We start from the raw sequence: 25,538 nt of genomic DNA on the forward strand, positions 1-25,538 counted from the left end.
TTAGTTTAATACATGAAAATTATTAAAGAAACACATTAATCACACAACGGAAGAAGAGTATCAGAATAAAAAATGCAGAATAACCTCAATCATTGCTTCAGAAATGTTAGAAAATAATGAAGGCTCAATATAAATGAGGATAAGAGAAGAGTTAGTAGTTTTAAACATGAGAACAATTTAAGAAAAACAATAATCGCACAACAGAACAAGAGCATCAGTATAGAAATCAAAATAACCTTAACAAATGCTTCAGAAGTATCAGAAAATAATGAAGGCTCGATATGAAGAAGGGTAAGAGAAGAAGAGTTAGTAGTTTTAAACATGAGAATAGTTTAAGAAACATAATAATCACATCAGTATAGAGATCAGAATAACCTTAATTAATGCTTCAGAAATGTCAGAAAATAATGAAAGCTCAATATAAGAGAGGATAAGAGAAGAGTTTGTAGTTTTAAACATGAGAATAATTTAAGAAACATAATAATCGCACAACAGAACGAGAATATCAGAATAAAAAATGCAGAATATCCCAAAAAAACCTTCATAAAATTTAAGAAAATAATCAAAATCTCAATATAAAGAGGATAAAAGCAGAACAGTTATTAGTTTTAAACATGTAAATAATTAAAAAAAGACCACCCGCACACATCAATCACGTTTTTGGTGGGAAGGTTTCGCACGTCAAGTAATTTCCAGTTCATTAACTTAAAAATAGCGAGGGAAAGAAAGCTATTTTTCAACAAGTATTTCTGGTGAGGTGTTTTGAGTAATTTGTCGGAATGATGATAAAAGAGTCTTATTTTACTCTTTTTCGCAATCTCCGCCTCATTAACTTCAGAAGCGCGGAGGCAAGATATATTTATGCTTTCAGGTATTCCACGACACTTTTCAGTCATCTCATTTTAAGAATAACACACACACGCACTCACACCCACACCCACCCACACCCCCACGTCTTCTTTTCAGTATACTTATATCATTAGCTTTGAACGACACGAATTTTGCACACACACACACACACACACACACACACACACACACACACACACACACACACGTTTTCATTTCAGAATAATTCCATTATTAGCTTCAAGCTATACGAATTTTACACTGTTATTTATCTTCAAACTGCAAGATCTTTTAACCATTACCTTTAAAATATGTGATAGTTTTCCATCAGTAACTTCAAGGTAAAATAATTATCAAACTGCTATACTAATTTCCCATCAATTTTCAAACTTAATTAATTTCAAACTTACCTTATTTTCGACCATTATCTTCAAATTATACGACTTCAAACTACTAGGTACTAATTTTGCATCAGTAACTTCAAACTTAACTAATTTTCAAGCATTACCTTCAAACTACACGATTTTTTTTCACCATTAACTTCAAAATACACGTAAAACCAAACCTGTTAGCACCGTTGAGTCCATGAACTTCAAACTACTATACGAATTTTCCTTCAGTAACTTCAAACAACCATTTTTCGACGATTACAACTTCCTTCCCTTCCCGTTCCTTCCCTTTCCTTGCCTTCCAGTCCCTTCCCTTCCCTGTCCTCCTCTCGCCTTCCTTTCCCTCTCCTTCTCTCGCCTTCCCTTCTCTTCCTTCACTTTCCTTCCTTGCCCAACAACTAACATCGAACTACACGTCAAACTCAACCTGCGCAGCGTCGTGAGTGCTTCCCTTTCGTCTTACCTCGAAGTGGAGGGCGTGTCGTTGAAGGTGACCTTGTGCTTTACCCCCGGGGACTGTTTTCTCTTGTGCCATGTGCCAGACCCCGACGGCGGAGGCTTAGGACGTAGCCAGTAGATTTCCTCCTCCTCCCCACGAGCCTGAGGGAAGAACACAGCTGAGGAAAGGGTGGGAAGGGACGGGAAGGAAGATGTGGAAGGGATGGGGCAGGAAGGGTAAGGAAGGGATGGGAAGGGAAGATTAGGGAGGGAGAGAGCAGGGACGGGATAGGAAGGAACGGGAAGTGATAAGGGAAGGAAAGAGATGGGATAGGAAGGAAAGGGAAGGGAAGGGGATGGAAAAGAGGGATGGGGAAGAGGAGAAAAGGCAACGGCTGGGATGGGAAGGGAATACAAGGGAAGGGATAGTAAGAAAAGGGAGGGGAAAGAAAGGGAAGGGAAGGAAAGGGAAGGAAAGACAAGGGAAGGGAAGGGGGGGAAAGGAAGAGAAGGGGAGGGGAGGAAATAAAAGGGAAGGGAAGGGAAGGGAAGAGAATGGAAGAGACGAGAGGGAAAGAAAAGGCAAAGGAAGGGATACGAAGGAGGGCAAGGCAAGAGAAGGGAAAGGAAGTAAGGAAAGGAAAGATAAGGAAAGGAAAGGCAAGGGAAAGAAAGAAAAGGGAAGGGAAGGGAAGAGAAAAGAAGGCAAAACAAGGTAAGACAAGGCATAGTAAGGGAAGGAAAGAGAAGGGAAGGGAAGGGAAGGCAAGGGAGGGGACGGTGGCCTAATCTGATTGACACCAGATGGAGCTGTGACGTAAATATGAAGTGACACTGATGTTGAGTGATACGGCGGGGGAGGAGGAGGAGGAGGAGGAGGAGGAGGAGGAGGAGGAGGAGGAGGAGGAAAAAGAAAGAGGAGGAGGTGTGGATGGAGGAGATGAGAGAGGAGTGAGAGGAAAGAGATAGGAAGGAAGGACGAAGAGAGAGAGAGGAAGGAGGGAGAGGGAAAAAGAAGGGATTAGGGATGAAGGACGGGAGTAAAGGAGATGTGCTACTGGAGGAGAAGGAGGAGGAGGAGGAGGAGGAGGAGGAGGAGGAGAAAGACGGTAAGGGGATATGAACAGAAGGAAGACAAGGAAGTAGAAAGGGAAGGAACAAGAATACGAGAAGAAGGAGAAAGGAGAGGAAGAAGAGGAAGAGAAGAAGAAACAAGAAAAGAAGGAGACAGAAGAGAAATATAAAGACAAAACGAAGGCAAGAAGGGAGGAAGATGAAGAAGAAAACGAAAACAAATAAAATGCTTAGGACGAAAAACAAGAATACGAATTAAAATAAGAAAACGATAAAGAATAAAATAATGATAATGACGATGATGATGATGAAGGTGAGGACAAGGTAGGAGAAGGGCTTGCAGTGCCTACCTTCTTCTGCGTGACTGTATGCATAACCAGCTTCATCAGGGACCGCTTGGGGCTGCCCTCCTGGAGTAGATAGGTCTTGCCGGCTCCAATCACCATCACTGGCCCCTCGGTATCCTCAATCTGCATACACACACACACACACACACACACACACACACACACACACACACACACACACACACACGCACAAGAACAGAGTAGAAAGAATATGTTACAAGTGAATATTATGAGAGTTCTGTCTATTCTATTATTTTTTTCTCTTTCTATTTCTTCATTTTGTATTAGTGAAGGAGGAAACTGTGTGTGTTAGTGTGTGTGTGTGTGTGTGTGTGTGTGTGTGTGTGTGTGTGTGTGTGTGTGTGTGTGTGTGTGTGTGTGTGTGTGTGTGTGTGTGTGTGTGTGTGTGTGTGTGTGTGTGTGTGTGTGTGTGTGTGTGTGTGTGTGTGTGTGTGTGTGTGTGTGTGTGTGTGTGTGTTTGTCCGTACCTGTCTGGAGAGCTGCACCTCGTTGACCAGCCTGATGGAGTGGGTGCTGGTCACGATGGTTTTGGAGATCTGGACGCGCAGCTTGAAGTGCCAACGGGACTGCAACACAAAGAAACACACGTAGGTTAGCTGAGGTGGCTGAGTGGTTAGCGTGCTGGCGCCGCGTCCAGGAGGACGAGGGTTCGCGTCCCGCCCGCGGTCATAGGCTGGGATTTTTGTAACCGTCGAGTGGCCCAAGACTACCCACATGCTGTCCAGAAGACCACCTGTCAACTCGGACTCTGCATTCTCTCTCTAAAAGAGAGTTCAAAGATGAGGTCCGGGGGGGCGGCATGAGCCAAGCAAGATAGCGCCACTATAAACGCCTGCGCCACGACGGGCTGGGGCCGACCATGAGGCCCCGCAAGAAAGCCGCACGGGCCATAGGCTGAAACGTCAACACACACACACACACACACACACACACACACACACACATATACACACACGTTCTCTCTCACACCTCTTTTCTTCCTCGTCTGTTTGTCCTTGCCACTTTCCTCCTCCTCCTCCTCCTCCTCCTCTTCCTTCCTACTCCTCCTCAATTCGCTCACTCTCTCAACACTCTAGATTTACTTCCTCTCCCTCTTCCATCTCACCTTTCTCTCTTCCTCCTCCCCTCCTCCTCCTCCTCCTCCTCTTCTTTCTTCCTCCAGTGCGTACTCTATTCCCTCTCCTCGTTTTCCTCCTCCTCTTCTTCCTCATCTTACTCTCATTTCGTTTCTCGTTTTCTGTAATCATTCTTTTTTTCTTCCTCCTCCTCATTCTCTTCTTTTGTCTTTATTTATTCGAAGCTGTTTTCTCTTTTCTTCTTCTATTTCTTTTATTTCGTTCTTGTCTTCTTTCTTTTATTCTTTTTTCGAGTTCTTTTCTTTTCCGTTCTTTTCGATTCTCTTTTGTTTCTTTTCTTCCCCTTTACATCTGTTTCTGCTTTGTTTCATCTAATACTTCGCCTTCTTCTATGCCCTTCTTTCTCTTCTCTTCCCTATTTTCTTTCTCTTCTCTGTTTTCTTTCTCTACTTTACTCTTCTCTTAGTTTCTCTTCTCTTCACTATTCTCCGTTATCTTATTCTCCCGTTTCTGTGCTGTTTTCTCTCTCCAGCATCTCCTTCCATCCCTTTTATTTCTCTCAAACTCACTTTCCGCTTTGTTTTACCTTTCTTCTCTCACTTCTTTCCTTTCTTTCTTTCTTTCTTTGTTTCACCTTCCTTCTTCTCCTTTCCCTCCTTCCTTCTGTTTCTCCATCCTTCTGCATATCCCTCATTCCTTCGTCTCCTTGTTTCCCACTCTCTTCCGTCCCCTGTCCCTCCTCGCGCCGGGCCCAGACCTAACCGTTCCCAATACTGTCAATAGCGAACCTTTCATTCCTGACACGACGGAGTTTGCTCAAAGCGCCGCCGGTCCGTCGCGGAAAACAAACTGCGAAACTCCTATTTGTATTGCACGCCTTTTCTCTGGACGTCCCGTGAGCTGATAGATAGATGGATAGATAGATAGATAGAGGGAGAAGATTTAATGACAGTTAGACTATATACTTACATGGATAGTAAAAGACACAGTATTGAGTGTTCCAAATTATTATGATAGATAGATAGATAGATATAGATAGATAAATAGATAGATAGATGGATGTTCAGCCTATTTAACTACCAAGGTAAGAACTGCGATAAAAACGAAGAAATAAAAAAATGAAGATAAAAAAAAATATATATGAAAAGATTAAGTAAAATAATAAAGTGAATATATTGTAAAGATAAAAAAAAAATCGTTGGGATAAAAAAAGATGAAATAAAAGAATGAAGATGGAAAAAAAAATGATAAAAAGACGATTAAATAAAATAACAAAAAAGTAAAGATATTGCAAAGATAAAAAAAAAGAAAAAAAAACAACAACAACAACTCGGAAGGAAATTGCAGGAGAAAGAGGAAGCCAATACACCAAACGAGGAGGAGGAGGAGGAGGTAATTGCAGGTCGCGGGAAGAAGAGTGTCAGGTCTCTCTCTCTCTCTCTCTCTCTCTCTCTCTCTCTCTCTCTCTCTCTCTCTCTCTCTCTCTCTCTCTCTCTCTCTCTCTCTCTCTCTCTCTCTCTCTCTCTCTCTCTCTCTCTCTCTCCTGAGTCCCATAGAATGATCGAATTTCTAGAGGAAAATTATCTAAGCCAAATGGTTTCTGAACCAACTCGACAAAATAACATACTTGACCTTGTTATAGCGACCCAAGATAACCTAGTCAGTAATGTCACGGTAGGAGAACACCTCGGTTCCTGCGATCATAAACTAGTGCGCGTTGACATTAGAGCTCAAACATCGGTGACTGAAAATAAAGTTAAGGTGCCCAATTTCAAAAGAGCCAACTTCGTAGAAATCCGACGAAAACTAATAGATATGCAACTATCAGATGACGGCAATGCAGAGGACGCCTGGCTAAACTTTAAAAATCACTTACTCACTCAGCAGGACACATTTGTCCCCTTGTGCGAGAAGCGAATTAACACTAATAAAAGTCCACCTTGGTTTAATAGCGAAATTAAACACTCAGTCAAGGAGTTAAAATTGTATTACAGGTTAAAGAAAGAACAAAGCACGCCCGAAAACATTAGACTTTACAATGATGCAAGGCGACGAGTAAAAAGATTAGTGCATCAGGCAAAGCGTAGATATGAAGTAAATATTGCAGCCAACTGTAAAATTAATCCGAAATCCTTCTTCAGTTACATAAACAACAGAAAGGCGATCAGAAGTGGAATTGGACCTTTAATAAACAGCGACGGTGCACTAGTGACTGACAGCCAACACGTTGCAAACCTATTAAATAATTACTTTTCCTCGGTGTTTAATAATAACAGTCCTTCCACCACCACCACCAACACCAGTACTAATGTAAATCCCGAGCATGCATTGTCTAACTTTGAAATAAAACCCGATGAAGTTCTTAAAGCCCTCAAATCACTTAAAACAAATAAAGTCCTGGACCTGATAAAGTATATCCAACTCTGCTGAAAGAAACAAAAGCGAAATACTCTCCTCCCTCACAACCGTATTCAATATGTCCTTGCGACAAGGCATTGTCCCTTCAGATTGGAAAAAGGCTAACGTGACACCGATTTTTAAGAAAGGAGACAAAAAAGTACCAGGTAATTACAGGCCCATTAGTCTAACTTCGGTTGTAGGTAAGCTACTTGAGGGCATAATTAGAGACAAAATTGTGAGTTACCTTGAAAGCCACTCATTAATTGGGGACTCACAACATGGCTTCCGAAATAAAAGATCCTGCCTATCAAATCTATTAACCTTTTATAACGACCTCTTCACTGTTTATGACGTAACCAAATCACTGGACGTAGTCTATCTTGATTTCAGAAAGCGTTTGATAAAGTCCCGCATCATAAATTACTTTACAAATTAAAACAAATAGGTATTGACGGTCAGGTAAACCAATGGATCGCGAATTGGTTGAGCAACAGACAACAAAGAGTAGTGATTGACGGATTTAACTCAGAGTGGGCGCCTGTCACTAGTGGCGTCCCTCAGGGCTCGGTTCTTGGCCCAGTGCTCTTCATTATTTACATCAACGACGTGGATGTTGGACTCAATAACCGCATTAGTAAATTTGCAGACGACACAAGATTGGTAACTCGGTTCTCACTGACGAAGACAGGCAAAGCCTCCAAGAGGATTTGCACAAAATTTCAGCTTGGTCGGATTGATGGGAGATGCCCTTTACCGTAGACAAGTGCCAGGTCCTTCAAGTTGGAACGAGGAATCAAAAGTTTGTTTACGAAATGCGCGGCGTTAAACTCAAAGCGTTCAATGAGTCAAGGACTTGTGGGTCAAAATCGCGTCAAACCTCAAATTCTCACAGCAATGCATCGATGCAGCAAATAAAGCGAACAGAATGTTGGGATTCATTAAAAGAAACTTTTTATTTAAGAATAAAGATGTAATACTCCCGCTCTACAACAGTTTAGTCAGACCCCACTTGGAATATGCGGTACAGTTTTGGTCTCCCCACCATGCAAAGGATATTGCTAAATTAGAAGGTGTTCAGCGTCGGGCAACGAAATTGATCCCTTCCTTGCGCAACAAATCCTACGAAGAAAGGCTTTCTACCCTTAACATGTTCTCTCTTGAGAAACGTCGCCTCCGAGGAAAACTGATCGAATGTTTTAAAATACTTAATGGTTTCACGAATGTAGACAGATCAACATTGTTTATGATCGATGACACTTTGCGCACGAGGAACAATGGCGTAAAACTCAGATGTAGACAAGTAAATTCAGACTGCACCAAATTTTCTTCACCAACGTTGTAGTGCGAGAATGGAATAAGCTCCCATCATCAGTGGTCCAGTGTAACACGATTGACTCCTTCAAAAATAAGCTCGACCGTCACTTCCTTCAACTTAATATCAACTAGAGTAGAAATGCAACGTTTTGGAGTCTTCTGATTAATGTAAAATCACTTAGGTTTAAGGACAGACCACCAAGTCTGGACCATGGGGTCTGTGTGGTCTGATTTTCTATGTAAATCTATGTAAATCTCTCTCTCTCTCTCTCTCTCTCTCTCTCTCTCTCTCTCTCTCTCTCTCTCTCTCTCTCTCTCTCTCTCTCTCTCTCTCCTCTACTTTATTCATTCATTTCTTTCTTTCTTTTTTCTGTAATTCTGTACTTTTCTTCCCTTCTCTCATTCATTAATTTTTTTTCTCTTTATCATTTTTTCTTGCTGTTTCCTTATTCCTTTCTCCTTTATTTCTACTTTCATTCTTTTCTTTCCAAAAATTTTCCATCATTTTTCCTTCTCTCTCTCTCTCTCTCTCTCTCTCTCTCTCTCTCTCTCTCTCTCTCTCTCTCTCTCTCTCTCTCTCTCTCTCTCTCTCTCTCTCTCTCTCTCTCTCTCTCTCTCTCTCTCTCTTCTTTTCTTCCCTTTATGCATTATTATTTCTTCGTTTCTGTTCATTCTCCTTCTTTCCGTACCTTTCCCTTCCCTCTCTATCTATCTCTCCTCTTCCATCCATTTCTTTCCTCTTCAAACCCCACAACCCTTCCCATCTCCCCCTCTTCCCACCCAAAAAGCCAACCCGTCAACCCCCTGTACCCCCTTCGAGTCCCGGCTGCCATCCCCATGTTCCCAATCTTCCCGGACCCACGAATATGGAAACAAGAATCGAAGCCAAATACGCAGGAAAACGTCCTCAGGAATAAGCCAGACAGAGATAAGAGGGAGACTCGCATAAATATCGAAGGGAAGATATTTATAGGGAGAGTATTTTGCTTGGAAGTCGTGTGAGTGCGTGTGGATGGGATGGGGAGGGTTGGGGTGGAGGGGGTTTTGTGTGTGTGTGGGGGGGGTGGGGGAGGGGGGGTAGGGTTATCAAATTATCGTACTCAGCCACTCAGCACATGGTATTTTCCGGTTTCACGACCATCGTAAACAATCACCCATATGTAACGCTTTTAACGATGACTTGAGCTGGAATCTCGTTATTTTGTCTGGATACGAGAGTTTTGGGCCCTGGAACTGATAAATGCGATGTCCTGAGTACGATAATATGGTAACACTGGTGGGGTGGGGGGTGGGGGGGGGGGAGAGATTGTCCGTGCGTGTGTGTGTGTGTGTGTGTGTGTGTGTGTCTGTGTGTTTTGGTTCTTGATTTGGACGTCCTGTATTAAGTAGAAGTAGAGTAGTAGTAGTAGTAGTAGTAGTAGTAGTAGTAGTAGTAGTAGTAGTATAGTATTAGTATTAGTAGTATTTCTTTCTCTTTCTCCTCCTTCGTTCCTTCGCTTCCCTCCACCCTTCTCTCCCTTCTCTTTTTTTCTTCTTCCTTTCTCTCTCTCTCTCTCTCTCTCTCTCTCTCTCTCTCTCTCTCTCTCTCTCTCTCTCTCTCTCTCTCTCTCTCTCTCTTCCTCCCCCGTCTTCATTTCCTTCCCTTCCCGTGATATACGAATGTTTGGGTAAGGAAAAGGAAGTAAGAACCGACTCTATGTACATTATATGCATCCTCTCTCTCTCTCTCTCTCTCTCTCTCTCTCTCTCTCTCTCTCTCTCTCTCTCTTGCAGTCTTCTTTCTTATATGCATTATCTTTTTTTTTCACTGTTTACTTTCTTTAACTTCATCACGAAACTCTCTCTCTCTCTCTCTCTCTCTCTCTCTCTCTCTCTCTCTCTCTCTCTCTCTCTCTCTCTCTCTCTCTCTCTCTCTCTCTCTCTCTCTCTCTCTCTCTCTCTCTCTCTCTCTCTCTCTCTCTCTCTCTCTCTCTCTCTCTCTCTCTCTCTCTCTCTCTCTTATTTACTTATTTTACCATCTTTTTCTTTTTCTTTTATTCCGTTTTATTTTCTATATTCTATCTTCTCTTTTATTTAATTATATTGGTTATTTAATTTTTTTCTCTCTCTCTCTCTCTCTCTCTCTCTCTCTCTCTCTCTCTCTCTCTCTCTCTCTCTCTCTCTCTCTCTCTCTCTGCTACATAACTACACAGTCTTCCTTCCTTCCTTCCTTCCTCCCTTTCCTTACTGCTTTCCTCCTCTTCCTCTCCTCCTCCTCCTCCTCCTCCTCCTCCTCCTCCTCTTCCTCTTCCTCCTCTTCCAAACACATCATCTCCCTTCCTTCTCTTATTTCAAACTCACACAGAAACTATCCTCGTCTTCCTCTTCCTCTTCCTCTTTCTCTCCCTCTCTCACATTTTCTTTCCTCGTCTTTGTACCCAGACTATAATCCCCCCCCACCACCAACACAAGCTTCCTCTCTCTCTCTCTCTCTCTCTCTCTCTCTCTCTCTCTCTCTCTCTCTCTCTCTCATCTTTCTTATTCCCACATATTTCAACTCATCCTTTCTATCCGTGCTGTCTCACTTTTTTCTTCGTGCAGTGGTTGGCTATTACGAGTCCAGCACGTGATTAAACCATAGCGAATGACCCCCTTACCCCTTCTCTTACACCCACGCGTCCTACCTTCAGCGTGAGAGCCAGCCAGAGCAGGATCCAGAGGAAGAGGTGGGCGATGGTGGCGACGGTGGCTGCCATGACGGAGGTGTCCAGCGAGGAGCGATACACCACCGTCCAGTCGTACACGAGAGGCGAGGCGGCGGCCGTCATCAGCACCAGCACCGTCAGCCCCCAGCAGTGAGGCCAGTAGCTCCACGGACTCTGGGGAGGGGAGAGGCGTGTGTGTTAGCAGGGCGGACTGATATATGAGTAGAGAAAAGACTACCTGTGGACTGACTGGCTGATGGAAGAAGATAGTTATAAAGATAGATAGAAGAGTATGCACTGACTAGCTGACTGACTGAAAGGAGACGGCTCAAGGGCAACAAAAAGAGTGTAGAAAAAAGCCCGCTAAGAAAAAAAAAGCCCGGTAAAGAGAGAAATGACTACCTGTGGACTGACTGACTGATAGAAGATAGATATAAAGATAGATAAGGAGATAGAAGAGTATGCACTGACTAGCTGACTGACTGGTTTAGGACTGTAGATGGAAGAGGACCTGGAACTTCGCTGACTGATTGACTGAGTTTAGACAGAATACTTCCTGTGAATTGACTGACTGACTGACTTACTGATGGACGAGCATTGATTGAAGACTGCGAAAAACTGAAGGATGAACCCCGCTAATTGTACTGTATATCTTGAGTCTATTTCCCTATTAACTCACATTCAGTAAATTCTCTCTCTCTCTCTCTCTCTCTCTCTCTCTCTCTCTCTCTCTCTCTCTCTCTCTCTCTCTCTCTCTCTCTCTCTCTCTCTCTCTCCCCCCTTCATTCTTTTCTATAGCTTCTGATCCTTTGTTTATGTACGTTAGATCTCAAGTTATCTCTCTCTTTAATCCTTTTTATTTTGGTTTATTTGGTTCGGATACTTTTTTCGGACACTTTCTTAGTCCATTTTCCTTTTAACAGAACACAGACTGAACGAAAACTAGATGAACTTTAACTGAACTGCATATCTTAGTTCATCTTCCTTTTAACTCACATTCTGGACTATGATTTATGTTCTCGGTTAACAGGACCAGATAGTATTAATCCCATACCAGCAGAACACAGACTGAACGAAATATAGATGAACTTTAACTGAACTGTATATCTTAGTCCATCTTCCTTTTAACTCACATTCTGGGCTATGATTTACGTTCTCGGTTAACAGGACTAGAGAGTATTAATCCCATACCAGCAGAACACAGACTGAACGAAATATAGATGAACTTTAACTGCACTGTATATCTTGGTCCATTTTCCTCTTAACTCACATTCTGGACTATGATTTATGTTCCCAGCTGACAGGACCAGAGAGTATTAATCCCATACCAGCAAAACACAGACTGAACGAAAACGAGATGAACTTTAAAGGCACTGTATATCTTAGTCCATCTTCCTTTTAACTCGCATTCTGGACTATGATTTATGTTCCCAGCTGACAGGACCAAGGCGTGTTAGTCCGTTACCCGCGGGGACGCTTAGAGAGTAACCAAGAGAGTGAATTACAGGGCCAAGCTTGTCTTTGGGAGGATTAACGACTCACACACACAAGGGCCCGATTATGCTCCTGTTCCCTCGAGGCTCATTGGCATAAGTAGAGGAAGGAGAGGGAGTAGAGGAAGAAGAGGACGTAGAGGAAGTAGGGGACGCAGAGGAAGAAGAGGACACAGAAGAAGGAGAGGGAACAGAAGAAGTAGAGGGAGGAGAGGAAGTAGAGAGAATACAGGAAGGAGAGGAAGCAGAGGACGTAGAGGGAGCAGAGGAAGAAGAGGACGTAGAGGAAGAAGAGGAAGAGGAGGATGTACAGGAAGGAGAGGGAGTAGAGGGAACAGAGGAAGAAGAGGGAGCAGAGGAAGCAGAAGGAGCAGAGGAAGAAGAGGATGTAGAGGAAGTAGAGGGAACAGAGGAAGAAGAGTATGTAGTAGAAGGAAAGGGAGTAGAGGGAGCAGAGGAAGAAGAGGACATAGAGGAAGTAGAAGGAGCAGAGGAAGCAGAGGACGTAGAGGGAGTAGAGGAAGGAAAGGGAGAAGAGAAAGTAGAGGAGGCCGGGGACGTAGAGGAACCATAGGAATGAATGATGGCCGAGCTCTTCAAGGCGACGAGAAAACGGAGATATAAAACCAATTAATTCTGCAGCTCGGAGGCGTAATTTATGCTCCCAATGACTCATAAAACGATGCTAAAAAGTGTGAGTTACGAGCGGCGCGGCGTAAATCAAGGACAGCGTTATTTCCCCCTTGTGGCTAAGCTGTCTGTCAGGATGCAAGGAGCTGAGGTACTGAGGTGAGATTGTGAGGTGAGGTTTTGTGAGGTGAGGTTTTGTGAGGTGAGATTGTGAGGCGAGGTGAGGTTTTGTGAGGTGAGATTGTGTGGTGAGATTGTGAGGTGAGGTGAGGTTTTGTGAGGTGAGATTGTGAGGTGAGGTGAGGTTTTGTGAGGTGAGATTGTGAGGTGAGGTGAGGTTTTGTGAGGTGAGGTGTGATGAAATGGTGAGATGAGGTGATGCAAGGTAGGGTGAAGAGACGTGACGTGGTGAGGCGAGTTTCTGAAAGGTAAAGGTAAGGTAAGGTAAGATAATGTGTAGGGAGGTAAAGTAAGGTAAGTTTAAGGTTGGAGAAGGTAAGTTTACGTAAAGTATTCCAGGTAAGGTAAGGCAAGGTAAAGATAGGTAAAGCAAGGTGAAGTAAGGTAAGGTAAGGTAATGTGATAGGCAAATTTAAGGTTGGAGAAGGTAAGTTTAGGTAAGGTAAGGTAAGAAGTGGAGAGTGAAAGGGAAAGGAAAGGGAAAGGAAATAGAATAACTTAGATGAAATTAAGTATATAATGAATTAGAGTATTAATAAAAAAAAGAACTATAGGTGAAGTAAGGTAAGGTAAGGCAAGGTAACGTAAGAAGTGGAGAGTGAAAGGGAGAGGAAAGGGAAAGGAAATAGAATAACTTTGATGAAATGAAGTATACAATGAGTTAGAATATTAATAAAAAAAACTATGGTGGGTTAAAACAAGATTAGGTATGGCAAGGTGAGGTAAGGTAAGGTAAGGTAACATGAGTGAGGTAAGGTATTGTAGGTAAGGTAAGGCAAGGTGAAGATAAGGTAAGAAGTGGGGAGTGGAAGGGAAAGGAAAGGGAAAGGAAAAAAAATAACAGATAAAATTAAGTATATAGTGAGTTTGAGTATTAATTAAAAAAAAAAAAAAAACTATGGTGGGTTAAAGTAAGATAAAGTGAGATAAGGAAAGGTAAGGTAAGGTAAGGTGAGTGAGGTGCTGTGCTGTGTGGAGTAACGTGAGGTGAGGTGAGCTGCGGCATGTCGATCACTTCCTGGAACGGGCGACACGCGAACCAAAGGACCAAGAGAGAACCGCAGATGTGGACTTGTGGGTACGGCGACCCCCCCTTGTTATCCCCTCCCCCCTGCCCCCCCACCCCCTACGCTCCCCTCCCTTCTTATATCCCCTTCCCTTCTCCCTATTCCCCTACCTCCCCTTCTCCCTCCTCTTCCTTCTCTCCTCTCCTCTTCTTCCCTTCCCCTCCTCTCCTCTTCTCTTCCATTTTCCCCCTCTTCCCTCCCCTTCCTCTCTCCTCTTCTCTCCTCTTCTCTTCTCCTCCATTCTCCCCCTCTTCCCTCCCCTTCCTCTCTCCTCTTCTCTTCTCTTCCTTCCCCTCCTCTCCTCTCCTCTTCCATTCTCCCCCTCTTCCCTCCCCTTCCTCTCTCCTCTTCATTCCCTCCTCTCCTCTTCCCTTCCCCTCCTCTCCTCTTGTCTTCCCCCCCTCTTCACTCCCCTCTTCTCTTCCCCCTCTCCTCTCCTCTTCCTCCCCCTCCTCTCTTCTCCTCTTCCCGCTTTCTTCTTTTCCTCCTCCCTCCCTTCCCCCCTAACATTAATATTTCCGAAGCCAGCGTTATTTTCTGAGGTCCTCTAATTCGTTTAATGGCGGCTACTGTTTACATTTTTTTTTACTCTTCCAGGCGGGTAAATATCGTCCGTCTTGGTGTTTGTTCGCAGAGGCGTTGCTGGGAGGAAGGCAAACACTTAAAACGCTTCCACCTACATTCCCGTTGTCAGTCGATCCTAACTAATAGATTCGAACCTATTCAGTGTAAATTTGAAAGTCGTAGTGGTATCTGATCCTCCAACAGAGTTTGTGTCATCTGTTGTGCGGTTTGATTGCCTTGTGGATTCAAAGAGTAGCATTTAAGAGAACTAAGAAAGGGTGGCGGTGGCGGAGTGGTTAGCGTGACGGCGCCGCGTTCAGGAGGACATGGGTTCGCGTCCCGCCTGGTGTCATAAGAGAAAACTTAATAAATAAATAAAGTATAAAGTATAGGAATCATGTTGCTTTGCGTGGCGTGAGTGATGTGGCTTTGAGAGTACTAGTATGTGTGGGTGTGAGGGGGGGAGGGGGGTGGGGTCAGAGGGCGTGGTGGCAGGGCATGGGGGAAGGGAAGGGGCGCTGTGTGTACAAGGGGTCACCTGCATAATTTAGCACCGGCGGCCAAAGTTCCGACAAGCGCGGCGCCGATACAAATCTAGTACCGTCCCGTCCCCAGAGACCTCGGGTACCCGCCGCTAGTACTCGATAATCTATGAATCGTATTGGAACGGTCATTTCTTACCTGTGTACACGGGGCCCGCATGTTTCTCCTCCCCCTCCTCTTCTTCTTCCTCTTCCCTCTCCCTCGTCTTTTCCTACCCCCTCCTCTTCTTTTTCCTCTTCCTTCCCATGTCTCTCTTTCCTTCCCCCTCCTCTTTTCCCTTTCTCTTCCTTTTCCCTCTTCTTTTTCCTCCCCCTCCTCTTTTTCCTCCTTTACCTCTTCCTTCCCATGTCTCTCTCTCCTTCCTCCTCTTTTCCCTTCCCCTTCCTTTTTCCTAACCCTCCTATTCCTCTTCCCTCTCTCTCCTCTGCCCTTCCCCCTTTCCTCTTCTCTCCTCCTTCCTCTTCCCTCCCCCTCCTCTCCCCTTCCTCCACCGCCATCTATTTTAATGAAGCGTTGAACTTTCCCGGAAAAATCTATACCAAACGTGCACAGCGGTAAAAGGGTGTTCTCGTGAGGGTACGGAGAACGCGGGGCTTTCCTGGAGGGCGAAGCAATGCGCGGAAGGTAATGGAAGGTGCGGTGCCGTGAGCCGAGGAATGCAGGTAAGGAAATGCACAGGTAAATCGATTCATCTTGGCTTACAGAACTGAATGGTTAAAGTACTGTTGATTTTTCTTCTTCGCCTGATAAGAAAGAAAATAGGAGGTCGATGTACATATGCCAGGTGCTGTATCGTGGGCCGAGGAATGCAGGTAAGGATATGGACAGGTAAATCGATTTCTCTTGCCTTACAGAATTGAATGGTTAAAGTACTGTTGATTTTTCTTCTTCGCCTGACAAGAAAGAATACAGAAAGTCGATGTAAAAATGTGAGGTGCTGTGTCGTGAGTCAGGTATGCAGGTAAGGATATATACAGGTAAATCAATTATTCATCTCGCCTTACAGAATTGAATGGTTAAAGTACTGTTGATTTTTCTTCCTCGCCTGACAAGAAAGAATATAGGAAGTCGATGTACAAATGCCAGGTACTGTGTCGTGAGTCAGGTATGCAGGTAAGGATATGTACAGGTAAATCGATTATTCACCTCGCTTAACAGAATTGAATGGTTAAAGTACTGTTGATTTTTCTTCCTCGCCTGACAAGAAAGAATATAGGAAGTCGATGTACAAATGCCAGGTGCTGTGTCGTGAGGCAGGTATGCAGATAAGTAAGGGTATGGACAGGTAAATCAAGCAATCGTGCCTCACAAAGAATTATAGTACACCTTTGTTTATTTTTTTCCTTGCCTAGCAACACAGGGGATCGAAGTAAGGCCAGTTAGTGTATTGGAAGCCATGAATGCAAGTATATAAAGTACCAATGTTTTTTTTTTCGTCAACAAACAACATCCTTCTCCTATTTTCTTTTTCATCCTTTCTTCTCGTCCCCATTTTCTCATCTTCTTTTAGTCCTTCTTCGCTTCATGTTACGTCTTTCTTTCTTCATCCTTTCTTTCTCTTATTTCCAAGCACCTCATCTCTCCCTATTAACAGACACGTAGCTCAAACCATTTCTCCTATTTCCTTGTCCCTTTCCTCCTATTCTCCCTTTCCTCCCTTCCTCCATTCTTTACTTCTTGTCAATATTTTCTTATTCTACCTCCTTCCCCCACTTTCTTTCCCCTTCTATACCTTCTCACGGATTTTTCTTTCCCCTTCTCTCTCTCTCTCTCTCTCTCTCTCTCTCTCTCTCTCTCTCTCTCTCTCTCACCCACTCCATCCCTTTCCAGACACTTCGCCCAAACACTCAGGAAGGCGGCGGTGGCGGTGGTGGCGGCGGCCGAGAGGGCGAGGTATTGGCGGAGCAAATTGGCCGTGTGGTTACTTGGGCCCCTTAGCGTCTCTTTCCTATATTTGTTCTCCCTTTCATTAGCCTCCCGTGTTTGCCGTCTCCCCGCGTGCCTGTTATTCTGCCTTGTGGTTTCGCTATCTTTTTCGCCTTCCTCTCTCTCTCTCTCTCTCTCTCTCTCTCTCTCTCTCTCTCTCTCTCTCTCTCTCTCTCTCTCTCTCTCTCTCTCTCTCTCTCTCTGTTTCTTCCTCTCTCTCACGTACGGACTGATTCACTTATTTATCTATTTATCTGTTTACTTATTTATTCATTCATTTAGTTAGTTGGTTAGTTAGTCTTTCCTTCTCTCTCTTTCATTTATTTAGATGGTGCTTTTATGATAACTTGTACTTTGCTTTCCTCTCCTTTTTCAATAATGTCTTTTTCATCGTCTACTATAAAGAAAATATGCAGCTGGTTCCCCTACGTTCAGTCTGTCACGAACTTCAGTTATGCTTCGTTTTCATTAACAATACTTTAACTTCTTTCCTGGTTTGCTAAGGAAATAATATAAAAAAATCTGTCCATTATAATTCCTTTTCGTTTCAGTCAGTCGGTTAATCTCACCCTTTCTCGTTAATTAGTTAGTTAATTAGTTTCTAGTTTGCAACGGAAATAACATAAAAGTTTATCAATTTCAACTCCTCCTCTTTCTGTCACGAACTCAGTCACAGTCACTTAGTTCCTATAGTGCCAAGGAAATTATGTAAACCAGTCTTTTAATTTCAGTTCCTTCTCGTTTCCACCCTCAAGAAGATAACGTTACCTGACTTGCCGGAACACAGTGAACAATTCTCCAACGAAAGATGCATTAGAATCTTGACATATAGGAAAGCAGTTTTAACACAAGGACAAACCAAACATACATTGAAACTCTCCAAGGAGACATGCATTAGAATCTTGACATATTGAAAGCAGTTTTAACACAAGGAGAAGCCAAACATACACCCTGAAACTCTACAAGGAAACATGCATTACGATCTTGACTTATCTGAACAGTCAGGAGAAGGAGACCGAACATGCAACCTGAAACCCTCCCAGGAAACATGCATCAGGACCTTGACTTATCGGACCACAGTCAACACAAGAAGAGGGAACATTCAACCTGAGTAGGAGGAAGATAAAGAAAGGGAGAGACAGGATGGGTAGAAGTGAGTGAAAGAAAAGAAAAGGGTGACGAAAGGTAAATTAGGAAATGAAGATAGCAAATTAGGGTGAAGGAAAAAAAGCATGTCTCAGGGTCAGGCGCCTAAATGAATGCAGACGAGATTGAGGTCAAATGCAGAATACCCAGCAGACACGAAGGAGGGAGAGTGATTCACGGAGCACACGAGAGCCGAGGCAGACTGAACACGGCAAAAAAAGTAACGAGAAGAAACCAGACACCAGCAAAAAACAGTCCATCCAATCAGCTAATGAAAGAGTTTGGACACACGTTATGAGGAATGGTTTCTGGGGTTGAAGATGATGGTAGTGATGATGATGATGGTGGTAATAGTGGTGGTGGTGCTACTTCTGTTTTGTGGGTTAGAGATGATGATGATAGTGGTGGTGATGGTGGTGGTGCTTTGTGGGCGAGGAATGAATGAAAGGTTGGTGTTGACAGTGGTGATGATGGTGTTGGTGATAGTGTTGATGGTGACGGTGTTGATGTTTTCGTAAGTTCAGTTCATTTGTACAAGTTAGTTTGGCTGATATTGTATTCCATTACTAATATCTTTGCGCAGAGTTAGAACAATAAAGTTATACGAATAGAAAGTACATTGTGTTAGTAGTCATGAGATATTGGGAAAAGAAGTGGAAGAGGGGAAAAAAAAACAGGAAGAGTAAGAGGTATTATAGAAAGAGTTAGAGGTATATAAAGAATAACAATAAGAAACGTATATAAAGAGAAGGAATACTTGCACAAAATTAGACCAGTAAAGTTATTTGAATAGAAGGAAGATTGTGTTAGAAAGAGAGATTTAAGAGAAGAGATGAAAAAAGGAAGATTTAGAGGTGATTTGTAGAGTAAGAGGTTATAGGAACAGAAAGTAAGTTGCGTTTGTAGTTGAGAGAGATTTAAGAAAAGAGATGAAAAAAGGAAGATTTAGAGGTGATTTGTAAAGAGTAAGTGGCATATAAAGAGTAAAAATAGGAGTAAGAGAAAGAAGTGTTATGTAAAGAGTAAAAGGTTATAGGAACAGAAAGTAAGTTGCGTTTGTAGCTGAGAGAGAGTTAGAAAAAATGTGAAAAAAGGAAGATTTAGAGGTGATTTATAAAGAGTAAGTGACATATAGAGTAAAAATAGGAGTAAGAGAAGGAAAGAAGTGTTATGTAAAGAGTAAAAGGTTATAAGAACAGAAAGTAAGTTGCGTTTGTAGCTGAGAGTTAGAAAAATGTGAAAAAGGGAAGATTTAGAAGCGATTTGTAAAGAGGCATATAAGGAGCAGCGAGTAGCGGGCTTTTTATTATTATTATTGTTTCTTTTTTTTGTGCCCTTGAGCAAAAGAGAGAGGTATATATCTAGCTTCGGACAAAATTACCCTTCCATGAACCTAACACCCGACAGTCCCAGAGGCCGCAAAGGGAAACAAAAGAACCACCACCACACCAACAAAACGAACCCCGCAAAGTGTCCTCCACCACAAAGAGGCGGGAAGAAGAGAAGCTCCATTAAAACAGCTGCTCATTAGTGGCTCCGCGCGCTGAACTTACCGCCAAAATATTTTCTCTCGGTTCAAGTTTTGTTTTGTAATGTTAAGGATTAGTTGAGTTTACGGGACGCTCTCTCTCTCTCTCTCTCTCTCTCTCTCTCTCTCTCTCTCTCTCTCTCTCTCTCTCTCTCTCTCTCTCTCTCTCTCTCTCTCTCTCTCGATGGGGCTTCTGAGTGTGGTTTTAATGTACCTCTCTCGCTAATTATTTATCTATATATCTATCTACCTATCTGTCTATCTATCTGTCTATTCCCTCCCTCTCCTCTCTTGCTTTCTAACATTCCCTTCCTCTTTTCCCTCCCTCTTTTCCCTCCTTCCCTCTTCTCTCCCTCTCTCTTTTTTTCACTCGCCTTTCCTCCTCTTCTTCTTTTCCCTCCTCTCCTCTTCTCCTTTCCCTCCCTTCCCTTTCTTCCACTCTTCCCCCTCTTTCCCCTCCCTCTCCTCTCCTCCTCTCCCTCTATAACAACACAACACACATATAACAAAACCAATACATACAATACTCAACTTACCTGGTGCCCGTGCTTGCTGAGGATGTGGTATTTCTCCTTCTCGGCGCTGAGGAAGGAGTTGAACTTGACGTAGCCGTAGAGGTAGATGACGGACCCCGAAGCCAGCACGAGGATCTGCGAGGCGGTGAAGACGGCGACGCAGGCGGGGAGCGGCAGCAGGAACCCCTCGAACACCGGCAGCACGTGCTCGGCGCCCACCACGTGAACCTTGTACAGGACCTGATACATACGGGGACACAGACACGCAACGGACGCAGATAGATACAGACACACAGACACGCAAATAGATAGATGAACAAAAATGATAGATAGTAGATAGAAATAAATTGATTAATATAGATAAACGAGAGATAGAGATAGATATACATAGACAAAAACATAGAAAATAAAACAGGAGACAGAGAGAAATAGAAAAACAAGAGAAACAAGAGAAAAAGATAGACAGATTCATAGATAGATAAACAGAAACAGAGATAGACAGACAGACAGATAGATAGATATACGAACAAGAAAGAAACACACACACACACACACACACACACACACACACAAAGAGGAAATTAATTATCTGAGACCACAAACCCTTAACCTTAATATATATATCACACTCAGTAATAATTAATATGATCTTGAACCCTGGAAATACCAGACGTTCATTCATTAAACAAACACACAAACACACACACATACAAAAAAAAAACACTTAACCTTACGAACCTTATCTTAATCTTTATCTATCTTATCTCAGTCTTACGAAAAAAAAAAATCTATAACTATCTAAATCTTATCTAATCTTAATCTAATATATCTTATCTTAATCTCACGAATACAAAAAAAATCTATAACTATCTAAATCTTATCTAATCTTAATATAATCTATCTCATCTTAACCTTATGAATACAAAAAATCTATAACTATCTAAATCTTATCTAATCTTAATTTAATCTATCTTATCTTAATCTTATGAATACAAAAAATCTATAACTATCTAAATCTTATCTAATCTTAATTTAATCTATCTTGTCTTAATCTTACGAATACAAAAAAAATCTATAACTATCTAAATCTTATCTAATCTTAATCTAATCTATCTTATCTTAATCTCACGAATACAAAAAAATTATAACTATCTAAATCTTATCTAATCTTAATCTAATCTATCTTATCTTAATCTTACGAACATAATAAAAATCAATATCTTACTAATCTATTCGTGCGATAAAATAGCTAAGTTTCTCTCTTATCTTAATATTAATCTAACTCTCTCTTTATTTATCTACTTATTTATCCGTCTATCTTTCTGTCTATCTATCAGTCTATCTCTGCATCAGCGTATCTTTCTATCTATAAACCTAACAGAAACCACGATAATTTACCCAACAAGAAATCATTCATCTATTTTACCTTAATTTTACGAATACAAAAAAGGTCTATAACGTTTCACTAATATATAAGTTTGATAAAGTTCGATAAAGCTCCCCTGTTATCTATTCTTCTCTTTATCTTATCTATCTTACCTTGATCTTACGAATAGTAAAAAAAGGTCTATAACATCACTAATATACACGTTTAATAAAGTTTGATAAAGTTCCCCTGTTATCTATTCTTCTCTTTATCTTGTCAGTCTTACCTTGACCTTACGAATTAAAAAAAGGTCTATAACATCACTAATATACACATTTGATAAAGTTCGATAAAGTTCCCCTGTTATCAATTCTTCTTCTTTATCTTCTCAATCTTACCTTGATCTTACAAATACAAAAAAAAGGTCTATAACATCACTAATATACACATTTGATAAAGTTCGATAAAGTTCCCCTGTTATCAATTCTTCTTCTTTATCTTCTCAATCTTACCTTGATCTTACAAATACAAAAAAAAGGTCTATAACGTCTCTAATATACACGTTTGAAAAAGTTCCCCTGCAAGCCTAACGATGATAATATTGTTCCACTTAAACTTTACGAAACAAACTAATGGATGAAAGGGAGAGTGGAATCCCATACGGCCCAAATTACCTGTATTTTAAGAGAGGATTTCCCGCCTTAGAGAAGAGCCACCTGGTCGTCTTTCCTCTTGTGTAACCTAACCTGTCCTTCCCTTGTTCCCTCGCCTTCCTTCCTCCCCCTCACCTGCCGTACCTAATTAGATTTTCCTGCTACCTGGTCTCCTTCCCTCCTCTCCCTCTCCTCTCCTCTCCATCACCTGTCTTCATCTTCGCCTGTCACTTTCTCTCCCTTATTTCCTCGCCTCTACCTGCCCCTTCATCATCTCCCTCCCATCGCTTACCTGTAATTTTCCTCACCTTACCTGTGTAGAGTATTCGTTTTTACCGTTTTCTTGTTTCTTTTTTGTTTTGTTTGTGTGTTTTCTGTTTCTGTTGTTTTGTCTGCTTCCTGTTTTCATTTTGTCTGTTTTTCACCTGTGCTACTTTACCTGTCCCTCCATTTTCTACTTTCACCATTTTTCTGTTATTTTCTCACCTTGATTAATTTCTTACCTGCCTAGAACATCCACTAGAGAACACTCACCTGGTTTCTTCATTTAAGTGCATTCTACTCTATCAATCTTTCAATCTTCATTTAAACATACGAACCCGACTATCTTTGTCCGCCACCTTTCTTTTCAGAGTGAAGGACGCAGTTCAGGGGTAAAAGCAAGCCTAAGAAAAGAATGTTATACCCCCTCCTTGCCACTAGACGACGCTTACCTGGAACCCATTGATGGCGAAGATGCTCTGGGCCGCGTTGAGGGTGAGCTGCGTGAAGAAGACCAGCCCGAGAGCCTTGTTGGTCCCCCAGAACACGCCGGCGTACCTGTGAGGGGCGAGGGGTTGTAGGGATGACTGGTGGGCTCATTGTGTGTGTATGTGAGTGCGTGTTTGTGCTTGTCTGTATGTCTCTCCGTTTCTGTTTCTCTCTCTCTTGTGTCAGTGTTGAGAAGGCGGTCTGTGTCTATAAGTGTGGGTGTATATGTGTTTCTGCTTGTCTCTGTCTGTTTGTCTCTTTTTCTCTCTTACTTGTCCACGAATGGAAGTTTATTTGTGTCTATGAGTGTGTGTCTGTGTCTTTCTGCTTCTCTGTCTGTCTGTCTCTCTGTTTTCCTGTCTGCCTGTCTCTCTATCTCATTCTCTTTCTTACCTCCCTGCATTAGGAAGGTAGTCTATCTGTATTTCTGCTTGTCTCTCTCTCTGTCTGTCTGTTTGTCTGTCTTTTTATCTCATTCTCTTTCTTAACTGTCCGCATACGGAAGTTATTCTGTATTTGAGTGCGTGTCTGTGTGTTTCTGTCTGTCTGTCTGTCTATCTCATTTTCACTCTCACATTCCCTCTCCGTCTGTCTGTCTTACCTGCCCACATAAGGAAGGTAGTCTGTCTTTGAGTGTGTATGTGTGTGTGTTTCTGCTTTTCTCTGTCTAGCTCATTCTCACTCTCACTCCCTCTCTGTCTGTCTGCCTCACCTGCCCGCGTAGAGAAGGTGGGCCAGGACGTAGTTGAGGAAGTGCGGCGAGAAGGGTCCCCAGGCGATCTCTCCAATATGCCACATGTCCTCGCCCTCCTCGGCCGCCTCCTCGCCCTCCACCCCGCCGTCGCCGCCTCGTCTAGTCGTCATATCCATCGCCTGGAAGGTCACCGACGTCGACGCTTCGTACCGCATAGCCACAGGACCTGGAACAGACGGCTCGAAGTGTTGGGTGTGTGTCCTGGAAACCTGAGCGTGTGTTGTACATTTTACGTCGTCTTTTTGAAACCGCGGGGAAAAGACGAGCTATTTTTGTCCTGTAAGCTTGCCTGAAACTCCGCTCTTGTTATCTGGCCTGCATCTAAGCCTTCGTTAACTGGCCTGGACTTTGGGTCTTAGTGTGGGGCTAAAAAATACTGGAGTGTGTCTGGCAAATTTTTCTTCTTTACCGACAGTGGAAAAGGGACGAGATATTTTGTTTCTATTCTGGAAGTCCGAACCCAAAGCTTTGTTAACTGCATGTGAGAGCAAGACAGAGAAAAGGCTAACGATCGTAAAGTCAGGTCATAATAGAGGAAATGAGAATATTGGAGGCTGTATTGCGCATTCTACTTCTTTAACAGCGGTGAAAAGATGAGCTATTTTGGCCCTGAAAGTCTGTAGCCAAAGCTTTGTTAACTGCATGTGATAGCAAGACAGAGAAAAGGCTAATGATCATAAAGTCAGGTCATAGTAGAGGAGGTGAGCATACTGGAGGCTGTATTTCCCATTTTACTTCTTTAACAGCGGTGGAAAGATGAGCTATTTTGGTCATGGAAGTCCGTAGCCAAAGCTTTGTTAACTGCATGTGATTTTGAGGAAGACTGAGAAAAGACCAAAGATCGTAAAGTCAGGTCGTTGTAGAGGAGGTGAGCATACTGGAGGCTGTATTGCGCATTCTACTTCTTTAACAGCGGTGGAAAGATGAGCTATTTGGTCCAGAAAGTCATTAGCCAAAGCTTTGTTAACTGCATGTGGATTTGAGCAAAACAAAGACAAAGATTATAAACTCGAATGATGAAGATAATGACTCACTTGAGGACAATAAGACGGTGATAACGACAAAGAAAAAAGTTTAGTAATGACGAAGATACCAAACAACTCTAGCCATAATACTACCCTGACCTGACTTGACCTGCCGTGGACTGACCTGGTGTGGGGGGCGTCGGGGTGCCTGCGATGTTTTCCAGCATGCTGAAGACAGACACACGATTTCGGTGGGGCAGGACGCGGGACAGCTCAGACCACCACACCGTATCTGCGGACCGAGACTATTAGAACCTGTGCTGCTAAAGAACAAGAATCTGTATGTAAAATAAGTCAGTTCTGGGATGGGTAAATAGTTGATGTCTGCGTTGTTCGTGCCTATAGACCAAGACGATTAGAACCTGGTGATGCTAAAGAAGAAGAACCTGTAAGTAAAATAAGTCAGTTCTGAGATGGATAAATATATAGTTGATGTCTGCATTGTTCGTACCTATAGACCAAGACGATTAGAACTTGTGGTGCTGAAGAACAAGAATCTGTATGTAAAATAAGGCAGTTCTGGGATGAATAATAGTTGATGTCTGCGTTGTTCGTACCTATAGACCAAAACGATTAGAACCTGGTGATGTTAAAGAAGAAGAATCTGCATGTAAAATAAGTCTGTTGTCCGCGTTGTTCATCTCGGGAGCCGGCGAGTAATGGAAACGCGGCTGGGTATGTCCGTAGACTTTCACGCGTCACCGCCCAGTTAACGCTCCGCCCTTAACTCACTGTTTTGTAGGCTATGGAAATTCGGCGACAATCTGGTGGCTATCTTGCTGAAAACCCTCTGCCGATCAGTCTCC

At 42.7% G+C, this 25,538-nt stretch overlaps 1 protein-coding gene across 1 annotated transcript in view; it reads right to left on the reverse strand.

Moving 5' to 3' along the window:
* LOC126997144 (protein tincar-like) overlaps positions 1-25,538 on the reverse strand; it is a 115,560-nt gene that overhangs the window by 45,961 nt on the left and 44,061 nt on the right. The window contains exons 4-11 of the mRNA XM_050858196.1: positions 24,857-24,964; positions 23,666-23,873; positions 22,917-23,022; positions 20,206-20,424; positions 10,572-10,766; positions 3,586-3,684; positions 3,101-3,220; positions 1,702-1,838 (exon numbers count right to left, since the gene is read on the reverse strand). Of these exons, the coding sequence (XP_050714153.1) occupies positions 1,702-1,838; positions 3,101-3,220; positions 3,586-3,684; positions 10,572-10,766; positions 20,206-20,424; positions 22,917-23,022; positions 23,666-23,873; positions 24,857-24,964 (1,192 nt within the window). The remainder of the gene's footprint in view (positions 1-1,701; positions 1,839-3,100; positions 3,221-3,585; positions 3,685-10,571; positions 10,767-20,205; positions 20,425-22,916; positions 23,023-23,665; positions 23,874-24,856; positions 24,965-25,538) is intronic.

This window comes from Eriocheir sinensis, chromosome 11 (assembly GCF_024679095.1).
Source record: "Eriocheir sinensis breed Jianghai 21 chromosome 11, ASM2467909v1, whole genome shotgun sequence".
NCBI classification, from domain to species: Eukaryota; Metazoa; Arthropoda; class Malacostraca; order Decapoda; family Varunidae; genus Eriocheir; species Eriocheir sinensis.